This window comes from Ricinus communis, chromosome 1 (assembly GCF_019578655.1).
Source record: "Ricinus communis isolate WT05 ecotype wild-type chromosome 1, ASM1957865v1, whole genome shotgun sequence".
Taxonomy (NCBI): domain Eukaryota; kingdom Viridiplantae; phylum Streptophyta; class Magnoliopsida; order Malpighiales; family Euphorbiaceae; genus Ricinus; species Ricinus communis.
Genome location: NC_063256.1, coordinates 30,530,912 through 30,550,598, shown reverse-complemented (window position 1 = coordinate 30,550,598; position 19,687 = coordinate 30,530,912). Strand labels below are relative to the sequence as shown.

The 19,687-nt window shown below is 26.9% G+C and overlaps 1 protein-coding gene across 2 annotated transcripts; it reads right to left on the bottom strand.

Annotated features, from left to right (window-relative positions):
* Positions 1-2,621: 2,621 nt before the first annotated feature.
* LOC8262020 lies at positions 2,622-7,850 on the bottom strand. Of its 2 annotated transcripts, none has more exons than XM_015728456.3 (8): positions 7,681-7,850; positions 5,942-7,186; positions 5,759-5,867; positions 5,435-5,592; positions 5,254-5,305; positions 4,615-4,694; positions 4,433-4,526; positions 2,622-4,282 (listed from the first exon to the last, which is right to left on the bottom strand). In XM_015728456.3, exons 2-8 carry the CDS (start codon positions 7,073-7,075, stop codon positions 3,747-3,749), a joined length of 2,163 nt encoding a protein of 720 aa, XP_015583942.1. In that variant the 5' UTR covers positions 7,076-7,186; positions 7,681-7,850; the 3' UTR covers positions 2,622-3,746. The 2 variants fall into 2 exon arrangements, with proteins under 2 accessions (XP_015583942.1, XP_002534336.1); XM_002534290.4 differs by having other exon boundaries at positions 5,759-5,849; positions 7,681-7,848.
* Between the last annotated feature and the right edge of the window lie 11,837 nt (positions 7,851-19,687).

The window sequence follows — 19,687 nt, the reverse complement described above, 5'->3', positions numbered from 1 at the left end:
AACACCGTATAACGTGTGAGTAAAAAATAACTAATAATATCTTACATTTGCAAATTTAATTTCTAAAAAGGAAAAAATGATTAGGTTATTTGTAAGGAATTGAACTACTTGCTCAAAATTATATTCTACAGGAATTATTCGAGTAGCAACTTTACAGCAAAGCTTCAAGTCTTCACGGTTCATTTTATCTTTTCTAGGACTATAAATCCCATCGATTTTATCATAAAATGGTCATGGCAAAACCTAATGTGAGATTAGCAAACTATATTTTATTGAAATCTACTTCTATTTATTCTATTTAAAATTCATTATTTATTAATAATAACTATAGAATTTATTTCATATGAATTTAAATAACTTACAATAAAGAAATACAAAAAGAAAAAACATGAGAGAACAAATAAAATAAAAGAATAAAATTAAAAAAGAAATATTTTGGTTTTATAAAGGCGGGACAAACAATGCAATAGCTTCAGTTAGAGCGAATCTCAAAATGACATATAATCAAATGAAGCCAATGAAAATTTTATGAATGAATTTTTGGAATGAAAGCTGAATTGCCTTTTGATTTTCCCGAAATGACATCTTTAAAAAATTTAAAAAAAGAATTAGAAAAATAAAAAAATATATTAACTTATTAATGTAAAATTTATTTGAGATTTTTATATTTTTGTTAAAAATTTAATTTAAATATAACTAATTTTAAAAATTTAGTTATATAAATTCTATTTGAAATTTTTAATTTTAACTTAACAAATAAATTTATTTCAACCAACTTGATAGATTGCCCTTATTCAGTTCTTACTACCCAACCTGAAAGCAGAATCAAGCAACTTTTGCCAACAAAGTGTAAACTTTTAGTAACATTAAACCTTGAAAGATAGTAAAAGACTGTCTTTAATCAAACTAAAATATAGCATATTGTATTATAGTAGGTCTATTTGTCTAATAATTTCTCAAAAGTTCTATAGACATATTTATTGAGAAACAGTACAATTTGGTTAACTGAATTGTATTCACATTAAAGATTCAATCACTCGATTTTTAATTCTTTTAATAAAAAAGCAAATTAAATATTCAATTAACTATTAACTCGATTAATTGAAAAGTTAAATTTTGACCATAATTTTCAGTTAACCAAAAAAAATAAATGAGAAGGTAATGAATTAGTTGATTGATGTTTTGTTAATCGGTAAAAATTATAAAAGGATTTCATAAATAAATTATTTGGAAAAATGTATATAGAAAATAAATATAAAAAATTACTTTTACAAGGTTATAACAAAAATAATACAAAACTATATTTTATAATATATATATATATTAAAATATGAAATTAAAAATAAGAAAAACTATCAAATTTTTGAAAAATAAAAATCAACTTGTTATTTTTCGCATGTTGTATGGTCACTATTATTATTTTAATTTTAAATAATAATATAAACTAGACTTATAGATAAAATTTAATAAGATTTTAATATATGATATTCAAAAATAATAGTATTTAAATATTTTAGGTGCTTTTATGAATTTCTTTAAATATTTTAAATTGTATTAGTATGATAACATAAAAATAATCTTAAAAATATTTATTAATTAATTTTTAATATTATATAAAGCAATATAAATATAATTGATATTATTATTTTTTAAGAATAGAACTTATTACATACATTAGAAAAACTAACTTATTAATTAAAATAATATTAAAAATGTTATTCTAGAATTAAGATTATTATCTAAAAGGATAAAATTTTATTAATTAATATAATATTAATAGTATATTAAAATGCTATTTTTTGAATGAAAAATATTATTTAATTAGAAATATAATTTATTAATTAATAAATTAATAAAAATTATAAAATTATATATAAATATAAAATTAAATTTTATATATTATTTTTATCAATTAATAAATTAATATAAAGTTATAAGGATTATACAAATATAAAATTAATCTGTATATTAAAATAAATACACTTCAAAATACAAATTTTTAAAATAATACCATATTAATAAATTTTTATTAAATTCTACGTGGATACTGATACCAATTGATTAATATCTTTTAATTATTTAATTTTTTAAAATTTTTTTGTTTATTTCTTATTGTTATGTTTGGTTAAAATACATAAAAAAAATTATTTTATTTAAAAAATAAATAAAAAATAAAATTAAAAGAAATATTTTTATATTATAAAATGTACTAATTTATTATAAAATTTATTTAAAAATTTTAACTATTTTATTAAAATTTTATTTATTTATAATTAATTTCATACAAATTTAATTATAAAAATATTAAATTAATTTTTAGTTCATTTAAAGCATATAAATTTTAAATTCATAAATAAATTCTATTAATTTTTTTAGATTTCAACGAAACGAAACAGTGGATAAGGATAATTCGGCAGACGAAGCTACAAAATGTGTATCTTGGTTCAAATCAAACATAGCTCTAATATCATAATATGGATAAAAGTTGTTAATTTCTAAGGTATCCAATATGAGACTGGCAACCTAAACAGACTTGACAAAAAGAAAATTGGCACCCACAAATTCATTATTTTCAATTCAATTAAGAAAATAATCAAATCCAAGATGTTGGCAGACAAATCTTCATCAATATGACAATTGTCTCTGGCTTCTTTTTCATTTCCAATCCATAGCCACAAATGTATACAAGAGTTGAAAATAACCTCTCAATGGGTTTTTATTTACATTAACTACGACTGTGTATATATGCTAGATCCACAAGGAATTAGCTTCAAAGAAAACTTTTCCAAAGGCCAAACAAAAAGGATTATTACCTAGTAACTCAAAACTAATACAAGTGATGTTAGAATAAAAATTTTAAGGGTAAATGTACAAAATTCTGTTAGCAAAACAAAAAGGGGGGTTTTATCAGCACTTTCCGAGCAATATCTGGAGAATATATGAATATTAGTTCACCACCTGCCAGCATCCTACAAGCAAAAGCTACAAGATTTCATTGAGATATGTTCACCAAACAAAGATGGGAAGGATGCCTTGCAGATTTTTTCAGAACTAGCCTAACTGAATAAGCCATTCGGCAAAGAGAAAAGGCGTCCGGATACAACCCCACCGTCAAGTTCAGGTGAAATTTGACCCTACCATGAGGTCCAAAATGGCAGACAAGCAATTCAATCATTTAGATCAGCCAACATGTTATAATGGCAAAGTTCCCCACCATTTTTTCCCCAAACTAACTTAAACCACCTGCTCTGGATTCCCTCCACCCATTTTAACAAGCCAAAGAAAGAAGTTCTATAAAGGTCCCACGGCATCTCCATTATAAGGAGATAATATCTCTAATTGGTCTCTCCTAACACATGACTTGCATTTCTTTTTATGGACTGGCAGACAAAAATTTCTCAAAGTAACCAATCAACAAATTGTAAGATTAAACTGGGTATTCGGATAAGCTAACCTCAGCCACGCTGGATTACATTGCAACCACTTAACTGCTTCCACCAGTCACAACATAACACAATTCCAGCACACACCCGATATCCATGAAGGGTCCAGCCTGTATCCTCAGACATCCATCTATACTGCATATATCATTCAAATTTGCACTAGCTATAACTGTTCATCCTGCAATATTCAACACTGCTTGATTGCCCATGCGCCACCATACGTGCAGGATACATGAACTGGGTACTATATATACCCACCAAGGAGATGAGTCCTTATTATCCGACACTGCCAAACCACTAGTCTCAGACGGATACAGGTAACCCGTAATTATGGAATGATCTAATTCGTCCATCCCATCCAGCAGTCACAATTACTAGACCCCATGCATGAGAAATTGCTGTGTTCTGACGTGAAGCTTCCAGAAATTTGCAATGGGACTTATTCATTCCTGATGATGCGGAGAATGGGCTTGACACAGGAAGCTTTTCCTCTGGCCAAGTTGCAGAACCTTTTGGATAAGATTCCAGGAAATATTCTTGGCCCAGGAAAAAAGAAGCTGGTGAAGAAAATGGCATAACTTCTGGTGAATAACCATTTGAGACATGAAATCCCCATCCATTTCTTAAGTTCCCATGTCTCAAGCCACTCCAAGGTATTGCGACAGACGCATTTGTGGAGAAACGCTCACAAGACCTTATCTTTTTTGCTTGCACAGGGACATTTTCTTGCTGATTAATACAATTCCACATATATACATTGGAATCCTCACTAGCTGAGATAATATGCTTTCCATCTGAAGTAAAAGATGCAGACATCTGACTTGATGCATTTTTTAGACCTAAAAGCAAACAAAGAAAATTTAGAGGACAGTGAAATTCAAGAAGTACATGCAGTCACCAATTACTATATCTAGCTAATAAGCAATCTGACCATTTGAAACAAAACTTTCAAGTCAAGAAAAGCTAAGGATAAGAAAGATATTACATACCCTTGTATTTCCCAATTACATTAAGTCCTTGAAGAATTCTAACTTGTGAATCAGCAGAAGTTACCATTAATTTTGTCGAGTCTTGTGGGAAAAACTGGGGTTACAAACATTCAGTGAGAAAATACTAACCAAGACATACAGAGAGACTAGCAAAAGCATCAGTAGTGGGAAGCGATGATTACCTGGAAGCCAGTTATAGTTTTGCAAGGTGATTTCTTTTTACTGCGTAAACATATCTCAGCATCCAATTGCAAGTGACTGTCTGAATCAAGTAGAACAAAAAATGCTGCTTAATGTGTATATTACTCTCAAGACTCATTCATCTAACTTAAAGGTGAATCAATGACATAATGGAATTTGAACATTAAGCAATTTGTATGATTTCATAAGAGGGTCTAAACAGTCAGATGAGCATTCCATAGCCTGCCTAGCTGATAATTTGAACTTCTATTAACTAGGAACTCTTCTCCGCTGGTAATTTCTTTGAAAATCAACATGCTATTCTCCACTAGAATAAAGGTAAGTCTCATATGTGGTGTTAAAACATGAAAGCTATAAATTAAATCCATAAAACTACAACGGCAGGAACTATTCACAGAGTAATGAAGACCATTTGGATCAGGTACTCAGAAGTCATAATCTAGTAATCAAATAAAGCTTTACAGAAAAAACTACTAATATCATATAAAATTAAGACTCAAGATTCAAGAGACTGCCCAGGCAAGAACTTTTCAACAGGCATATGGCATACAGTCAAATGACCAACTCTATTATGAAAGCCAAGCACAATTTCAACCAGTAAAAGCTCTAGACTTGTATACCTGACATATTATAAAAGCGACAATTGCCTTCTATGGAGCCAACAATCCCTCCCTGCATGAAAAGGGCAGTATTTATTCTATCAGTATGCTTATGATATTTTCAACCTTATATATAAAGAAAGGAAAAAAGAAAACACTACATATAAATAAAGCAAGAAAAAAAAAAAAAAAAGCACCCAACCTGCCCATCCGGATGATAACACACTGCTGTAACTATTTCTTTAATATCGGTCCAATCAACAACTTGGCAACAGGGAATTGCCCAAATTCGAACTTTGCCATCTATGGAACCACTCATGAAGTAATTATTGTCCACAGGGTTAAACTGAACACAGGTCACTGTATTACAAAATCAGGGAAAAAAGAAGAGCAAAAATCATTAAAACATAATTATCTATAAGATAATAGAAAGGTGTGAAACATGATCAAATATGGACATGTTGGGTTATAAATCAATTTGACAACCTATAAATTAAAACTTATGCAAAATGAGCCCGAAGCGCACCATAATTACTATGTGAAAAGACTCTGAGACAATGATCGCTTCCTACTCGCCATAGACGAACTGTTTTATCCTCTGAAGCTGATAGCAGATGCTGCCCCAACAACAGAAACTAGAATTTCAATTTGTACTAAAAAATTTACTTTCAGGTTCTTATAGAAAATATACTAACATAAAGCAACTTACATGATCCTTTGACCAGGAGAGATCCAAGATCTCCCCCTTGTGCCCATGAAACTCATGCACAGGTTTCTCCAGTATGCGGAAAACTTTTGGAGGGAAAACGACACAAGCAGAATCCGATGTTTTCCTCAGGCTCTTCAGTTTAGCTGTTTTTTCTTTATCAATAAAGAGGGGTTTCAACTCAGACAAATGATCAACAGTGAAGTATACACAGGACGGATCTATTTCTGGAATGTCAAGTTCATTTGATCTCTCATCTTCCAAGACCCGCCACAATCGTACAACCCTATCTTCTCCAGCACTAGCAAGGTACTGCCCATCAGGACTAAATTTCATTGTCCGAATTGACCCTTCATGGGCCTGGATATCTTGCCCCTTATAAAGAGCTGAAAGTTCCTTTGTCCGCTTCCCAGACTGTCGAACCTTAACTCTCTGTACCTTGTACTGAAGGAGTGCATCATCATCATCATGCCTCAGTTTTTCAGCTTCCCGCTGCTTATCCACAACACAAGCTATAGAACGTAATTTATTCAACCACTTCTTCTTTGCAGTTCTTGGGATATCCATCAAATTACTTGGTTCATCAGTTTCCCTCTGTATAAATTGTTGAAAAGATGGAGATGAGCCATAAGTGTTCACAGATTCCTCAGCTGTTACAGAGTGTTCCGTGTTCACTTCATCATTAAACACCATTCCTCCACCATACGTCCCCTCCCTACATAAGAAATTCTCCTTTGAACCCAACTCCTCTAATAAATTGGAGGTATCATTATTAGACCAACAGGACATTGTGGAACGAGTAGAACAAAACTCCTCCTCAAAAATTGACTTTCTCAACACAGCCCCACTGCTTTCTCTAATTCGATCAATCTCTCCTTCCATACTACCAACTTCAATTGAACTCCCATTTGCACGTTGATCTAAACCCACTTGCATCCAATTTAAGAACCTACTCCTACGCTCCTCAACACTTCTGGGGCTCTTTGTCCATACTTCAAAATGAGGACTACTTGGAATCGAATTATCAGCACAAGAATGGGAATCAGAAGTCTCAATATCAGACTTAGCGTCAGAAACTGATGCAATGTCGTCGTGTGCATCAAAGAAATGATATTCTTCCTCACTCAAGCTACCCATTATTCTTTGAGTTCAACCCATGAAGTCCCACCTCAAGAAACCAACTTTTTATTTAAGCCCGAGGCAATGTGCTAAAATCTAAATTCCCTCAACTCAAGCAATCCCAAGGAACTACAAAAACAAAAATGATAAAACAAATGCAAACACAAAATCCAAGATCAGTATAACAGAAATACTTTTATATTAAATCAAACAGCAATGGTACCAAAAACAATGAAACAAAAACCAAGAGATCCAACATGGATCCCAGTCCACACCCATTGAACCTGTTCCTCCAATTGACAAAAGTTTCATAATTTTATACTAAGAAAAATAATCCAAACCCAAACCTTATGAAAAAGGAAAAAGAAAGAAAAACCAAAATTTGTCCCAGAAAAATAAAATGAACCCAAAATTCTTTGCAGCAAATAAAGGCTTCAAAAATGATACCAGCAGAGGAAAACAAAATCCCATTAACCAAAACTGAAAGATCATTTCATAGCATTTGAAGAAGTGAATCAGAATTATGAATTATAAATCCTTATACATAGCTTTCTTATAACAAATGAGAATACAAAAGACATTTAAAAGAGAAAAAGCCAACCAAAAAACAGAAAAATTCTTACATGGGTGTATTTCTAGAAGATTTGTTTGAGACTACAGAGTGCACAGATCAAAGCATCCATTAAAATCTATGGCCTTTTCACATATATAAATATAAATTCTTTGGACTCTCTCTCTCTCTCTCTCAAAGACAATAGAAGAGAAGAGAAAGCAAAGGAGACAGTAGAACAAAAACCCAGATATAATACAAAATATTAATTAATTAAAAATAGTTAATAATAATAATAATAATAATAATAATAATAATAATAATAATTAGAGGAAAGGGTAAAACAGGAAGTGGAATAATTTCCTTGATATTCGTGAACGGATGGCTCAAGAAACGAGATTTTGAGAGTAGCCTGTCTTCATTCTCTCTCTCCTTCCAAACTTTACACTAACCCAAAAAGGAAATTCATTTTTGTATGGTTTTTAACTGTTAAAAGCTACGGTAAGAAATGTAAACCAAAACTCACTTTCAAGCCCTTGTTTGTTTTAAATTTCTTTAATGAAGTCCTTCAATTCTAATTATATTGCATAAACTCTTTTTTCCTTTAATCTATATTCATTACTTGTCTTAGAAATTTAATTACTGTTGTTAAAATATAGTTGGCAAGATCTATTTTCTGGACTTTTAACTTGTACGTGTTATTTTATTAGATTCTTACATTTAATTGTATAGCATTAAACTCGTATATTTCTATTTCTATATACAGAAATTGTTTGAAATTGAAAGAAAATGACAAATAACAAAGAAGAAATTTTTTTATGAATAATTTACTTAAAAATAAAAAAAAATACATTAAAAATAATAAAATCCTAAAATTTTATTAAGTAATATTTTTTAATTTGCAGTTTTTTTTATTTCTTATACATAAATATATTTCTATTACCTAATTCCCATATTTTTTATGCTAATACGCTCTTCATGGTCCGTATAGTCTATTATTATTAATCCAACAAAATAAATTCTTATTATATGTAAAATAAAAATATAATAATTTAATATAAACAGAAATTTAAAAGTTTAATAAAATATAAGAAAATTTTAAGAATATATTATGTAGATTATTTTGAGCGATGTTAGTTTTAGAATGGTACAATAATTTTTTATTATATATAAAAATAAAAATATAAAGATGTGATGTAACATATTAAAGTTTAAAAACTTAATAAAATAAATTCTTAAATTTAAGGATTTAAAAATAAATTTTGTCAAAATTAAAATAAAATACACTAAAAATGACACTTTTTCTATTGATCTACCAAATATTACTTGGCAGCAGTAACCTGGTTTTCTTAACTAGTATGAAGTAATTTGGTAATTATATGTGAACCTCGTGAATTTAAAAGGCCAACTCTTTTATTTTTCTTTGGAGAGAAATTAATTTTTTTTTTCTTAAATTGAGAGAAATGAAAATCTTATGAGAAAAGAACTTGCACCTGAAATTTAAAGGTTGTATTTAAGTTTAACTCTTCAAATAATTAGACCCTCCAAACATATTTTTATCTCCTCAAAAAAAGAAAATGGTAAATGACATTTAGGGCACTAAATAACCATTCAGCTTGTTAGTATTAACAATCAAGCTCAAGTTTTTCAATATTCAGCTCGTTAACTCACAAGCTTGTTTATTTATAGATTTATGAGCATATTCGTAAACTAACTCATCATTTATAGATTAACATATTCAAATAAATTTGAAAATTCAAAAGAAAACTGAATTCTATTATCTATAGTTAACTATTTCATCAATAGATTTATTAATAGATTCATGTCGAATGTGAATTATATTTTTTCTATAAATTATATTCTAGTTATTTCATTTTACATGTATATATATATAAATTTATATAAATTAATGTCTAAAATATTTTTATTTTTTATTATTTTATAATTAGCTTGTATTATACATTAAATGTTTAGTATTAACTATTGGACAGATGTAATGAATTATATGTTAAATTAATTAACAAAGTTTAAAATTCAAGTTAAATTTGACAAAAATAAATTTTAAATAAATGGTAATGAATCAAACTCGAGAAAAGTTCGAATTTGACTCAAATTTGCTACTGTTCTCAAGCTTGGTTGGAATTCATACAAAGTTTGGCAGCTCTATTCATTTACAACTCAGGTGATATTGTTTGTTTGAGAACATTTTAGAATAAATAGGAAGGAGAGGGACATTAAATAATTTAATGGGTATCAAGATTTATCTTTTTCATTTTTTCCGAAAAGAAATTATTTTCTTTAATCTTCACTTATATGATTGTTTGTACAAGCGAAAGTTAGGACTCAAGAGCTTAATCCCATTGAGCTAGAAAGTGTTTAGGCTAATGCAAATTTCACTTCTTTTCAAGAAACAAAGTAACATAAAATAAAATTTTGACAATTAAAGAAGAAAAAAAGAGAGATTAGGATTCTGCTCGGAGATGGCAAAGGGTGACTCGAATTGCGTTGAAATCTTATCTATTTAAATTTTAAATTAATAAAAAATTAAAAATCTCAATCTAAAAAAACCAGACTTCGAAAGCATCGTGAATTAAAATAAAATCCAAAGAAACTCGAGACTGAAGTGAGCTGAGACTTGAGTAACTCTAAACTAACCAAGTTAAACCCAAAACATTTAAAAATTAAAAATAATTGTAACTCGAAATTATTTTATAATGACCTAGAACTAGATCACATGAGATATTGTGCATTTTAGCCCCCACTGGCCTCACGGTTTTGGTTCGAGAACTTCCAAAGATGCAGGACCTCCTGGGAAGTTCTCGAACCCGCCGAAGAGACAAAACCGTGAGGCTAGTGGAAGCCAAAGTGGACAATATCTCATGTAATCTGATTTTGGTTCGTTATAAATGGTATCAGAGCAGGACCCCTCTAGTAGATATGTAATTCGAGGACGAACCAAGCAGAAGCTGGTGGGTATGTGACAGCCTAACCTAGAAAAGTGATCCGACAAGGGCGGGAAGTGGATGCCAGGGCAAATATAAAATGCTTGAACAAGGAGCGGCTTCTAGGATGGCAGCACTCTAAGGTACGGGGATACATGAATGAATCGAATTGCACATTGAAATTGGGAGGGGAATGGTTGATAACATATATGTAAAAAGTTAGAATTAATCACATGAGACATTTTTTGGTTGTTTGGCTGTGGAATTTTAGGAACTCCAAAGTCAAACGTGCTTGGTTTAGAGAAATTCCAGAACGAGAGACCTCTTGGAAGTTCTCAAACCCGTGAGACCCGCCAAAGGGATAAAACCGTGAGGTCAGTGAGGGCCAAAGCGGACAATATCTCATGTGATCTAATTCCAGATCGTTACAAATATCCTAGAAGCCTGCTATAAGCAGTTCCTATGCCTCGGGTGAAGCTGGCGGAAAGGATGAATTATCTATTCACGAAAACATTCAATTAATAGACATTCTTAAATTTTTTCTAAGCCTAGACCCTTAGATTAGACTTGCAAAAATTAATTTAGACTCAAAAAATCTGTCGAAAATTCGGCAAAACTTCCCCTATTAATTTAGACCTGACTTCGAAAGTACCTGAATTAAAATAAAATCCAAAGAAATTTGAGATTGAAGTAAGCTGAGACTCGAGTGACTCTAAACTAACCAAGTCGAATCCAAAACAATTAAAAATTAAAAATAATCCTAACTCGAAACAATTTGAACCTGAGATTAACAAAACTAAAAATCCGAATTTATAATTAGCATAACACCATTCGAAATCTAAAATAACTTGGAATATAATATTTTATTAAAATAAGTATAATTCTTTTATAATTTCTATACTAATTGTTTAGGCATATTTTATTTTCAGTTAAAATTTTAAAATAGACTTTTTGTAATTTTAGCTTTAGATTCACAATTTTTTTAAAATTATAATTTTATAATTGTTATCATCATTAAAATAATTAGCTTAAATTCATATATATAATACATTGAAATAAAAATATTAAACAAATAAATATTTTTGACATTGATATCATCTTAAGATTTATTGATGAAATATTTTATAAATAAGTAATTAAATTAATTATTTTTAAAATTAATAACAGAATAAATTTTATTAGTATTTTTATATTTATTTATAAAATTTGGATTAAATTAATTTTTTATGTCTATAATGGAAATAATAGTAAATACTACTGGTAAAATTAAAAATATTTATTCTTAATGTACTATTGATTTAATAGTTTTTATTAGTTCTGACTTAGACAAATAAACTAATTTAATAAACCTAATTATCTATAAAATATACGGGACAAAGTTCTTAAATGTTTAAACTATTAATCCTACTAAGAATATAATTTATTAACATAAATATCTACATAAATGAGGAAACTTGTAAGTAAGTTGTACCATAAGATTTATTTAATTAAATATTTATAGGTAAACTAATTAAAGTTGGAAATACATTAAATTTATATTGACAATTCGCTAAATAAATATATTCATTGTTCTACTTGAAAATATATTAAACTAGTTTAATACCCATGTTTTGCATGGAATTTAATAAAAAATATATATTTTATTTATAAATTAGTATTATATTTCATAATTTATTGTTAAATTTATTATACCTTGTATAATTATATTACTCAATTTTCATCTAAATTGTTATAATTCCTAACATAATCAAATAATTAATAAAGCATATATGTTACATATTTTATATTGATGTTAATTTGTATATCAAATATAAATATAATAACTATCATAACCTATATATAAGTAAAAGTTCTAATAATAAAACTCGTTGGCTCCAGTTCCATATTGATCTAATCAATTTTTAGAAAATAAAGGTTAATCAAAATAAATTTTTTTTACGAGTTAGAATTGGAACTGATAGTTTCAGTTCTAACTCAGGAGAAATGGATCTTGACCGGCTTCTGATTTTAAGATGATTTTAGTCTGTTTTGACTATTTTGGTTCTATTTATCCAATTTATAAATTATTAATCTGAATATTGAAAACTAATATAGAAAATATGAGAATCTATAAAATATGAAAAAAATAAAATTTTTATACTTAAACTCTAATTTTATAACAATATAAAATATGTTTGAACAAATACAATTAATTATTCATAATTAATTAAATATTAATAATATAAAATAAAATAAAAATAAAAATAAAAATAAAATTAAAGTATTGAAGCATGAAGCATAGAGAGAAAAAGAAAAAAATTAATATAATTTTAAAGAATTTAAATGGCTTTAATACTTTTCTATTAAAATAAAATTTCTTATTTTTTTCAAGGCAGTTCTTAAATAAAAATTATTAAATATTATAAAATTATATAATATTTAAATTTGTTTCTACGATTATTAAATAAAAAGAAAAATAAATTACTAAAAAAAGATATAAATAAATACAAATCTTATATTAAAATGAATAGAAGCAACAAAAACAGTAATTAAACTATAAGAAGATACAAAATTCATTAATAAATTTAAATAAGTGGACAAAAATATATATTAAATAGATAATTAAATTTAAATCAATATCTTATAATATAGCAAGAAACTATATAAAAGAAGAGTACATACAAAAATTAAAATCTTAAAAGTTACTATAATTGTATATAGATTAAGAAAACAAAAAATTATCAATTAATATTTATTAAAAATGTAATAATTATCATTCTTTAATAGTCTTATGCGGCATTTTATGATAAAATCATTCTCTTTATTTCAGCTTTAATATATATATATATATATATATATATATATATATATATATATATATATATATATATATATATATATATATATTATATTTTTATAAAAGGTATATTGAGTTAAAAATTTAGAAGCAAATTAATTAGAAGTACCTTCAATCTATATTTATAGATTTTACTAGATGTCAAGTTAAAAATTATATATTAATCAATAACATAATTAATTAATTAGTTAGTTAATATTTTACTTAATTAATAGATATTTTAATATTATTAAAATTTTTATATTTTATTGGATAAAATTCATGAGACTACAAAGCAACATCGAATAAATTAACTTGAACCTAATATATTAATCCGAAAGTCAATCTAAAATTTTTTAAGTAATTCGAAATACCAAAACTCAACTCAACTGAACTCGTAATTTTCAAACGCAAAAAGAAGGATGACTAGAAAAATCCAAACTTGACCAAACTCGAACCTAAAATAAGCGGAATCTGAAGTTATACGAACCAAAAATAACCTGAACTTAAAATCATCAAATCCAAAATAATCTAATTAAAAATAATATATATATATATATATATATATATATATATATATATATATATAATATAATTTTTTAAAATATAAATTTTTGGCAATATGTGATTATATTTTGACACATAAAATTTTATTTTAAAATATATACTTATTTTTATACATAAGATTCAAGTATATATGTCATTTTATGGTCCTTTTAATTAATTTTTGAATAAATTATATTTCTAATTAGACAATAATTCTAATTCTAAGAAATAACATATCAACTATATTTTAATATTACATTGACTAATAAATTAGTTTTCTAATTAGATAATGATCCTAGAAATAACATACTTATATTTTAATATTATATAAAACTAATATATTAGTTTTCTAGTTATATAATGATTCTAATTTAAAAAATAATATTCTATATAAAATTTTTAATATTAAACTCATTAAAAATTATTATTTTTAATTTTATAATAATTTTTAATTCTTAAGAATAATAATATCAATTATATTAATAGTCTTAATTTATATAATACTAAAATTAATTACTAAGTATTTTTGAAATAATTTATATTTTACTGTATTAATAAAAATTTAAATAATAAAAAATTAAGAAGGACATTTATAAATAAATAAATATTATAAATGTTATTTTTAAAATGTTATAAATAAATATTAAATATTATCTATAAACTTAATCTTATAATCAAAACAATAATAACAACCGTGCAACGATCGAGGACTAATCTTATTTAAATGCTACTCATCTTGCCTATCTACCATCTCTAATCCCTCCCCATTTCTATCCCAATTAAATTCTATACTTTAATTGGTTGGATTTGGAAAGATATTCAAATAAAATAGAACATGACAGTTCAAAAATAATTGAAGTTGATAAGTAGTAGTCAAACCGTCCAAACTATAATGGTGTGGTTTGGTCTGGACGGTTTGAGTTTTTTGTTGCACCTGAATTCTTTTAATATATTAGACTTAATTTTAGATAATTCTGACCTTTTTCTTCTTGATTATAATAAAACTATTCATAATTATTAAAGATATCAAATAATTTAACAAATTTTTTAATAAAATAAACTTTTAAATTAATTCACCAAACTAATAAGTTAAGGTTTAATTTTTATTTTCAAAAATATTAATTATTGAGTGATTTTCTTATTTCTAATTCTAAAAGATAAACGGTGAGTCGAATCGACAGATTATTATTTTATTATTTTATTATATGTATATATTAGATAAATAAAATTATATATATTATATAATTTTTTAAAAATATTTCTTAATATTTTAAATTTGTATATATACTTTGAAAAATATAACTTTTAAAACCTTTACCAATTAACAAAAACCGATGAACCAAATTTGTTTTCTTTTTTGATATATCCTGCTTTTATTGTTTGGTTAACTAAAAAATTGTAGTTAAAAACGGAACTAGTAATTAGCTGAATATTTAGTTTAATTTTTATATAAAATATTAAAATATTTCATGATAAACAATTAATTTTTTTTTTTTTTATGAATACCATCTGATTAACCGATTATGCTCGTTTCTAATTGTGGCAGTCTTGCTTTATTTGAAGATAGAGGGCGAAACCACCGCAACATTTTTCAAAAAATATAATGTTTAATTTGTTCACTAATTTTTTTTTATTTAGGTCTATTTTAGTTTTTTTTTCTAAATTTATAAATCTTTTAGTCCAAATCTTAGTATATTTGGTTCAAATTAACTCTATTTAAAAAAAAAATGAGAGAATGAGAGTCAGTCTCTCTTAAAAATAAAAAAATAATTAAAAAATTTACAATAATATTTAAAACTATTCTATAATTTTAATACAATTAATATAATTAAACAATAAGTAGCTATTACTATTATTATTCTAGCTGAAACCGCTCTTACTTGCACTGCTCTCGCACTACTACCACCATAATTGTCTCATTCACCCATTATTATTAGAAATAAAAATAATAAAAATACTAAAAAATAGCAATTATTTTTCTATTGTGTTTTATTTAAATATCAGTATATATCTTTTAATTTAAGTAATCTAATTTAATGTAAAAATTAATATTTTTTATTTTTATCATATCTACTCTCTTTCTAGAGAGTGTAACTCATTCTTTCATTTTTGTATAAAATAAAACTAATTTGAGCTAAATATATAAAAATTTAAACTAAAATTTTCATAAATTATAAAAAAAAAAGAGTCTAAATTGAACCCAAATAATAAAGAAAGTGACCAAATTAAATTTTATTCTAAAATTTTATATGTGAAAACCCAATATAAATAAAAGGAATTCTATAATAAAAATCTTGAAACACATATCTTAAACTGAAGTTGTTATACAATTAAATGCATAAATTTCAAAACACAAAGCCACAATTGCTTAACTGTCCACATAGCCCCACCCTAAAAATATTTATCAACCCAAATGTGCTTTTCTTAAATTAAACACAATCTTTTAATGTGATTTTGTTAAACTAAACAAATTCTTTTCTTAAGAATATTGTTTCTTTTTTATTTTACCTGGTCTATTATTTCTTTTACTTGGTCTAATATTTTTAACTAAGCTTGCCTTCAACCTCTTATAAATCCCTGTAACTATTTTTAGCTACTATTAACTGGTTAATGAATGGTCAACTATTAATAATGATTTTCTAGATAACTTGAGCTCGGAATTTTCTATAAAAAGATTAGCAGAGTACCAGATAAGTCTGTCTAGCCACTCACTATGAAAATCAATAAAGAAATATTGAAAGTAGAAAAAAATTAAATTATGTATGAATTATGTACATATAAGTCTTGTGATTATTTGATCGATCCAAAACATATATAGATATTTAAGGGTTAGAGCTTTAACGATATATTTTTTATATATAATATGGTGAAAAATGTGTTTTTACCTCACTTTATTTTTCCTATCTAAATTTAAAAAATAATAGTCAAACAGGAGAATTTGAGACAAAAACACATAAATGGACTTTAAATAGAGTGCGACTGTAAAAAACTTGGAAATAAGACACATGGGCCATCAATAGCACGGGCCTAGCTGAATTTACTAAGGCCCAAATAGGGGAATTAATTAGTTATAATATAATTAATGGATAATTATCTTTTAAGTTGTTTATTTTATTTTAAAAAATAAGAGATAATTATAGTAGTTATGTGTTGAGAGAAAGACTCAAATATTATATCTTTTCTATTTTTATTATTTGAGTTTTTAATTTAAAGTATTTTATCCTTTATTTTTAGGAACTAGTAAGAGATTCAAGTATCCAAGCACATACATGATCATCAAGTACAACATAAGAACTTTATGTGGTAATACTTAATTTATTAGTCAATATTGTGTTTCAAGTATTTATAAGATTATGTTTATTGTATAAAGGTCATTTAGTTGTTGATCATTTCTAAATAAAATTTATGATTTTTGTTCAAAATTTTCTTAAGCCCTTTATATTTACTATTTAATTACCTATTTTAACTACTTAATAACCCTTATGATATATTTAGGAACAATTAAAATCCTTTAAAAAAAATTTATTTTTGAGCGAGCCACGTTGTGGCAGTAAATTTTCACACGGGCCCGTAGCAGAGGCATGGCAAGGACGGCATAGGCCTGAAGTAGTCAAGTAGCAGCAACCAGTAGCAGAGCCAGTCGCGGGACTCTCTGCGAGTAAGGCAACTGCGGTACCACAGCACTTGCGCGCACCGTATGGTCGGGAAAGGATCGCGAGGCAGGGGCTAGCCACCCACGAGGTGTGGATGCTGCCGTGAGGAGAATAGCCACGACAGCATGCACAAGTTCGAAGCCACGGCGACCTTGTGGGCTAGCCGCGAGCTGCAACATTCTCAGTAGGATGCCACCCGCGAGCGCGGATGATGCCGCGAGGTGCACAGTAACGACACCAACGTGCACGTCGCAACCTCGTGGCACATCCGCCAGGCGTGGGTGGCGCCATCCACCAAAAAAAAAAAACAACTTTAATTTGAAATGTATTAGGACTCAAAGTTGTTCATCTTCTACCAAACACAACAACTTAAAGGTTCCTAATTACAATTCAAACACAATCTTTCCAAACCCTAACACTCACATATAAATACATCATTTTCTCTCTCTCACGTCACCTTTCTCCATTTACATCACCATCATCATCCCTGCCTCATATTTGATTTTAGCTTTGTAATAGGTTCTTACTTTTAGATTGCTTTTAGGACTTCGCTATCTAGTTATTGCAGGATATTTATTTTTATTTATGACTACTTTAGAATTTTCATGCTTTATAGCCATTTAGGATTTCTTTTATGCATTTATTTTGTAATATTAACTTTCTGATTTTATTTTATTTATGATATTTTATTTTAGCTAATGAGCACTTATTAATGATGGTTCTTTAAGTTTATTTAAGGTATATATGGGATGATGATTACTTCTAGCCAATGGCGGCTTAAATGGCATTCCAATTTTCAAAGAAAGTATTTCTATCTTTTTCTCCTTTATGTGTTTCTTTTATATTCAAGACATTGATGGCAATGTCTAAAATAAGTGTGGGAGGAGAAAATTAGAGTAATTCTATTATCTATGCCAAGTATTTAGTAACTTTTGATTAGCTTTTGTAAAAAAATTTAAATATATTATACTCAGCTTTTTGTTATTATTCTATACTAAAAAATCAATGAAAGAATGCTATTATGATAAATCTTTGAGTTCTTGAATTGATTTTTAAGCACATATATGAATATGAACTCATGAGTTAATTGCACTTAAATGATCAAATGTTCATCTTTTGCATATGGACATGATGGGTAATTTAGCAACATTTGATATGGGTATGATTAGAAGTGTATGATTTATGTTATTATTTATGTGTTATTATTATGGTTTACCTATGTTTGTGGGAAATGATATGGGTAAGTTAAAAGCTCTAAGTTTAATAATTATACTTTGTTGATTTTAGTTGCTGAGTAACCGAAAATCTTCATGACTGATATTGATTTTGGCATAAAAAAAGACAATTGAAATTATGAGTATGCAAAGCATCTTGATGTATATTTTGTTGAGTAACCAGGTGCATTCATTACCCATGTTTGTATTTGCATAAAAATGCATAATATCTCAAGAAAGAAAGAAACTCCAAGTATCAAGTAAAATCTAAGAGATGGAAAGAAAAGAAAATTTAAGAAAAAGAGCTTGCAAAGCAAGTGAAAAATATAAATGCCTGTTGGTCGCTTATTTGAACATAAAAGTTTTACCTCTTGAATAAGGTTATTATAATTTAGATTATGCATTAGAATTGTATTTATTGATAATGAGTTACACTATTTGTTGTGAAACATATGTAGATGATGAATACTTCAATCTTTTGACTAACTATGATTGAGTTTACATCTTTTAAGAAATTCTTATGATTCAAGTTTTCTTTATTTTGCATAATTTCTGTATTAGTGAGATTCTTTTAAATAGTATCTTTGAGCTAAGTATGAATTATTTTATTGATTTTGCAAAGATTAATTCTTAAGTTGCTATTTACTTGAGGACAAGTAAAGGTTTAAGTGTGGGGGTATTTGATCGGTCCAAATTATATATAGATATTTAAAGGTATTTTTGAGCTTTAATGATATATTTCTATATATAATATAGTGAAAATATGTGTTTTTACCTCACTTTAGTTTTCTTGTCTAAATTCAGAAAATAATAGTCAAAGAAGAGAATTTGAGCGAAAACCGCACAAATAGACTTTAAATGGACTGCGGCTGTAAAAGACTTAGAAATAAGACATGTGGACTACCAATAG

Coding starts and splice junctions, on each gene's coding strand:
- LOC8262020 (XM_015728456.3), bottom strand. CDS start 7,075: ATGGGTAGCTTGAGTGAGGAAGAATATCATTTCTTTGATGCACACGAC. Junction 5,868..5,941: donor TCTCCTGGTCAAAGGATCAT/GTAAGTTGCTTT, acceptor TTGAAATTCTAG/TTTCTGTTGTTGGGGCAGCA. Junction 4,527..4,614: donor AAACTATAACTGGCTTCCAG/GTAATCATCGCT, acceptor TTGTAACCCCAG/TTTTTCCCACAAGACTCGAC.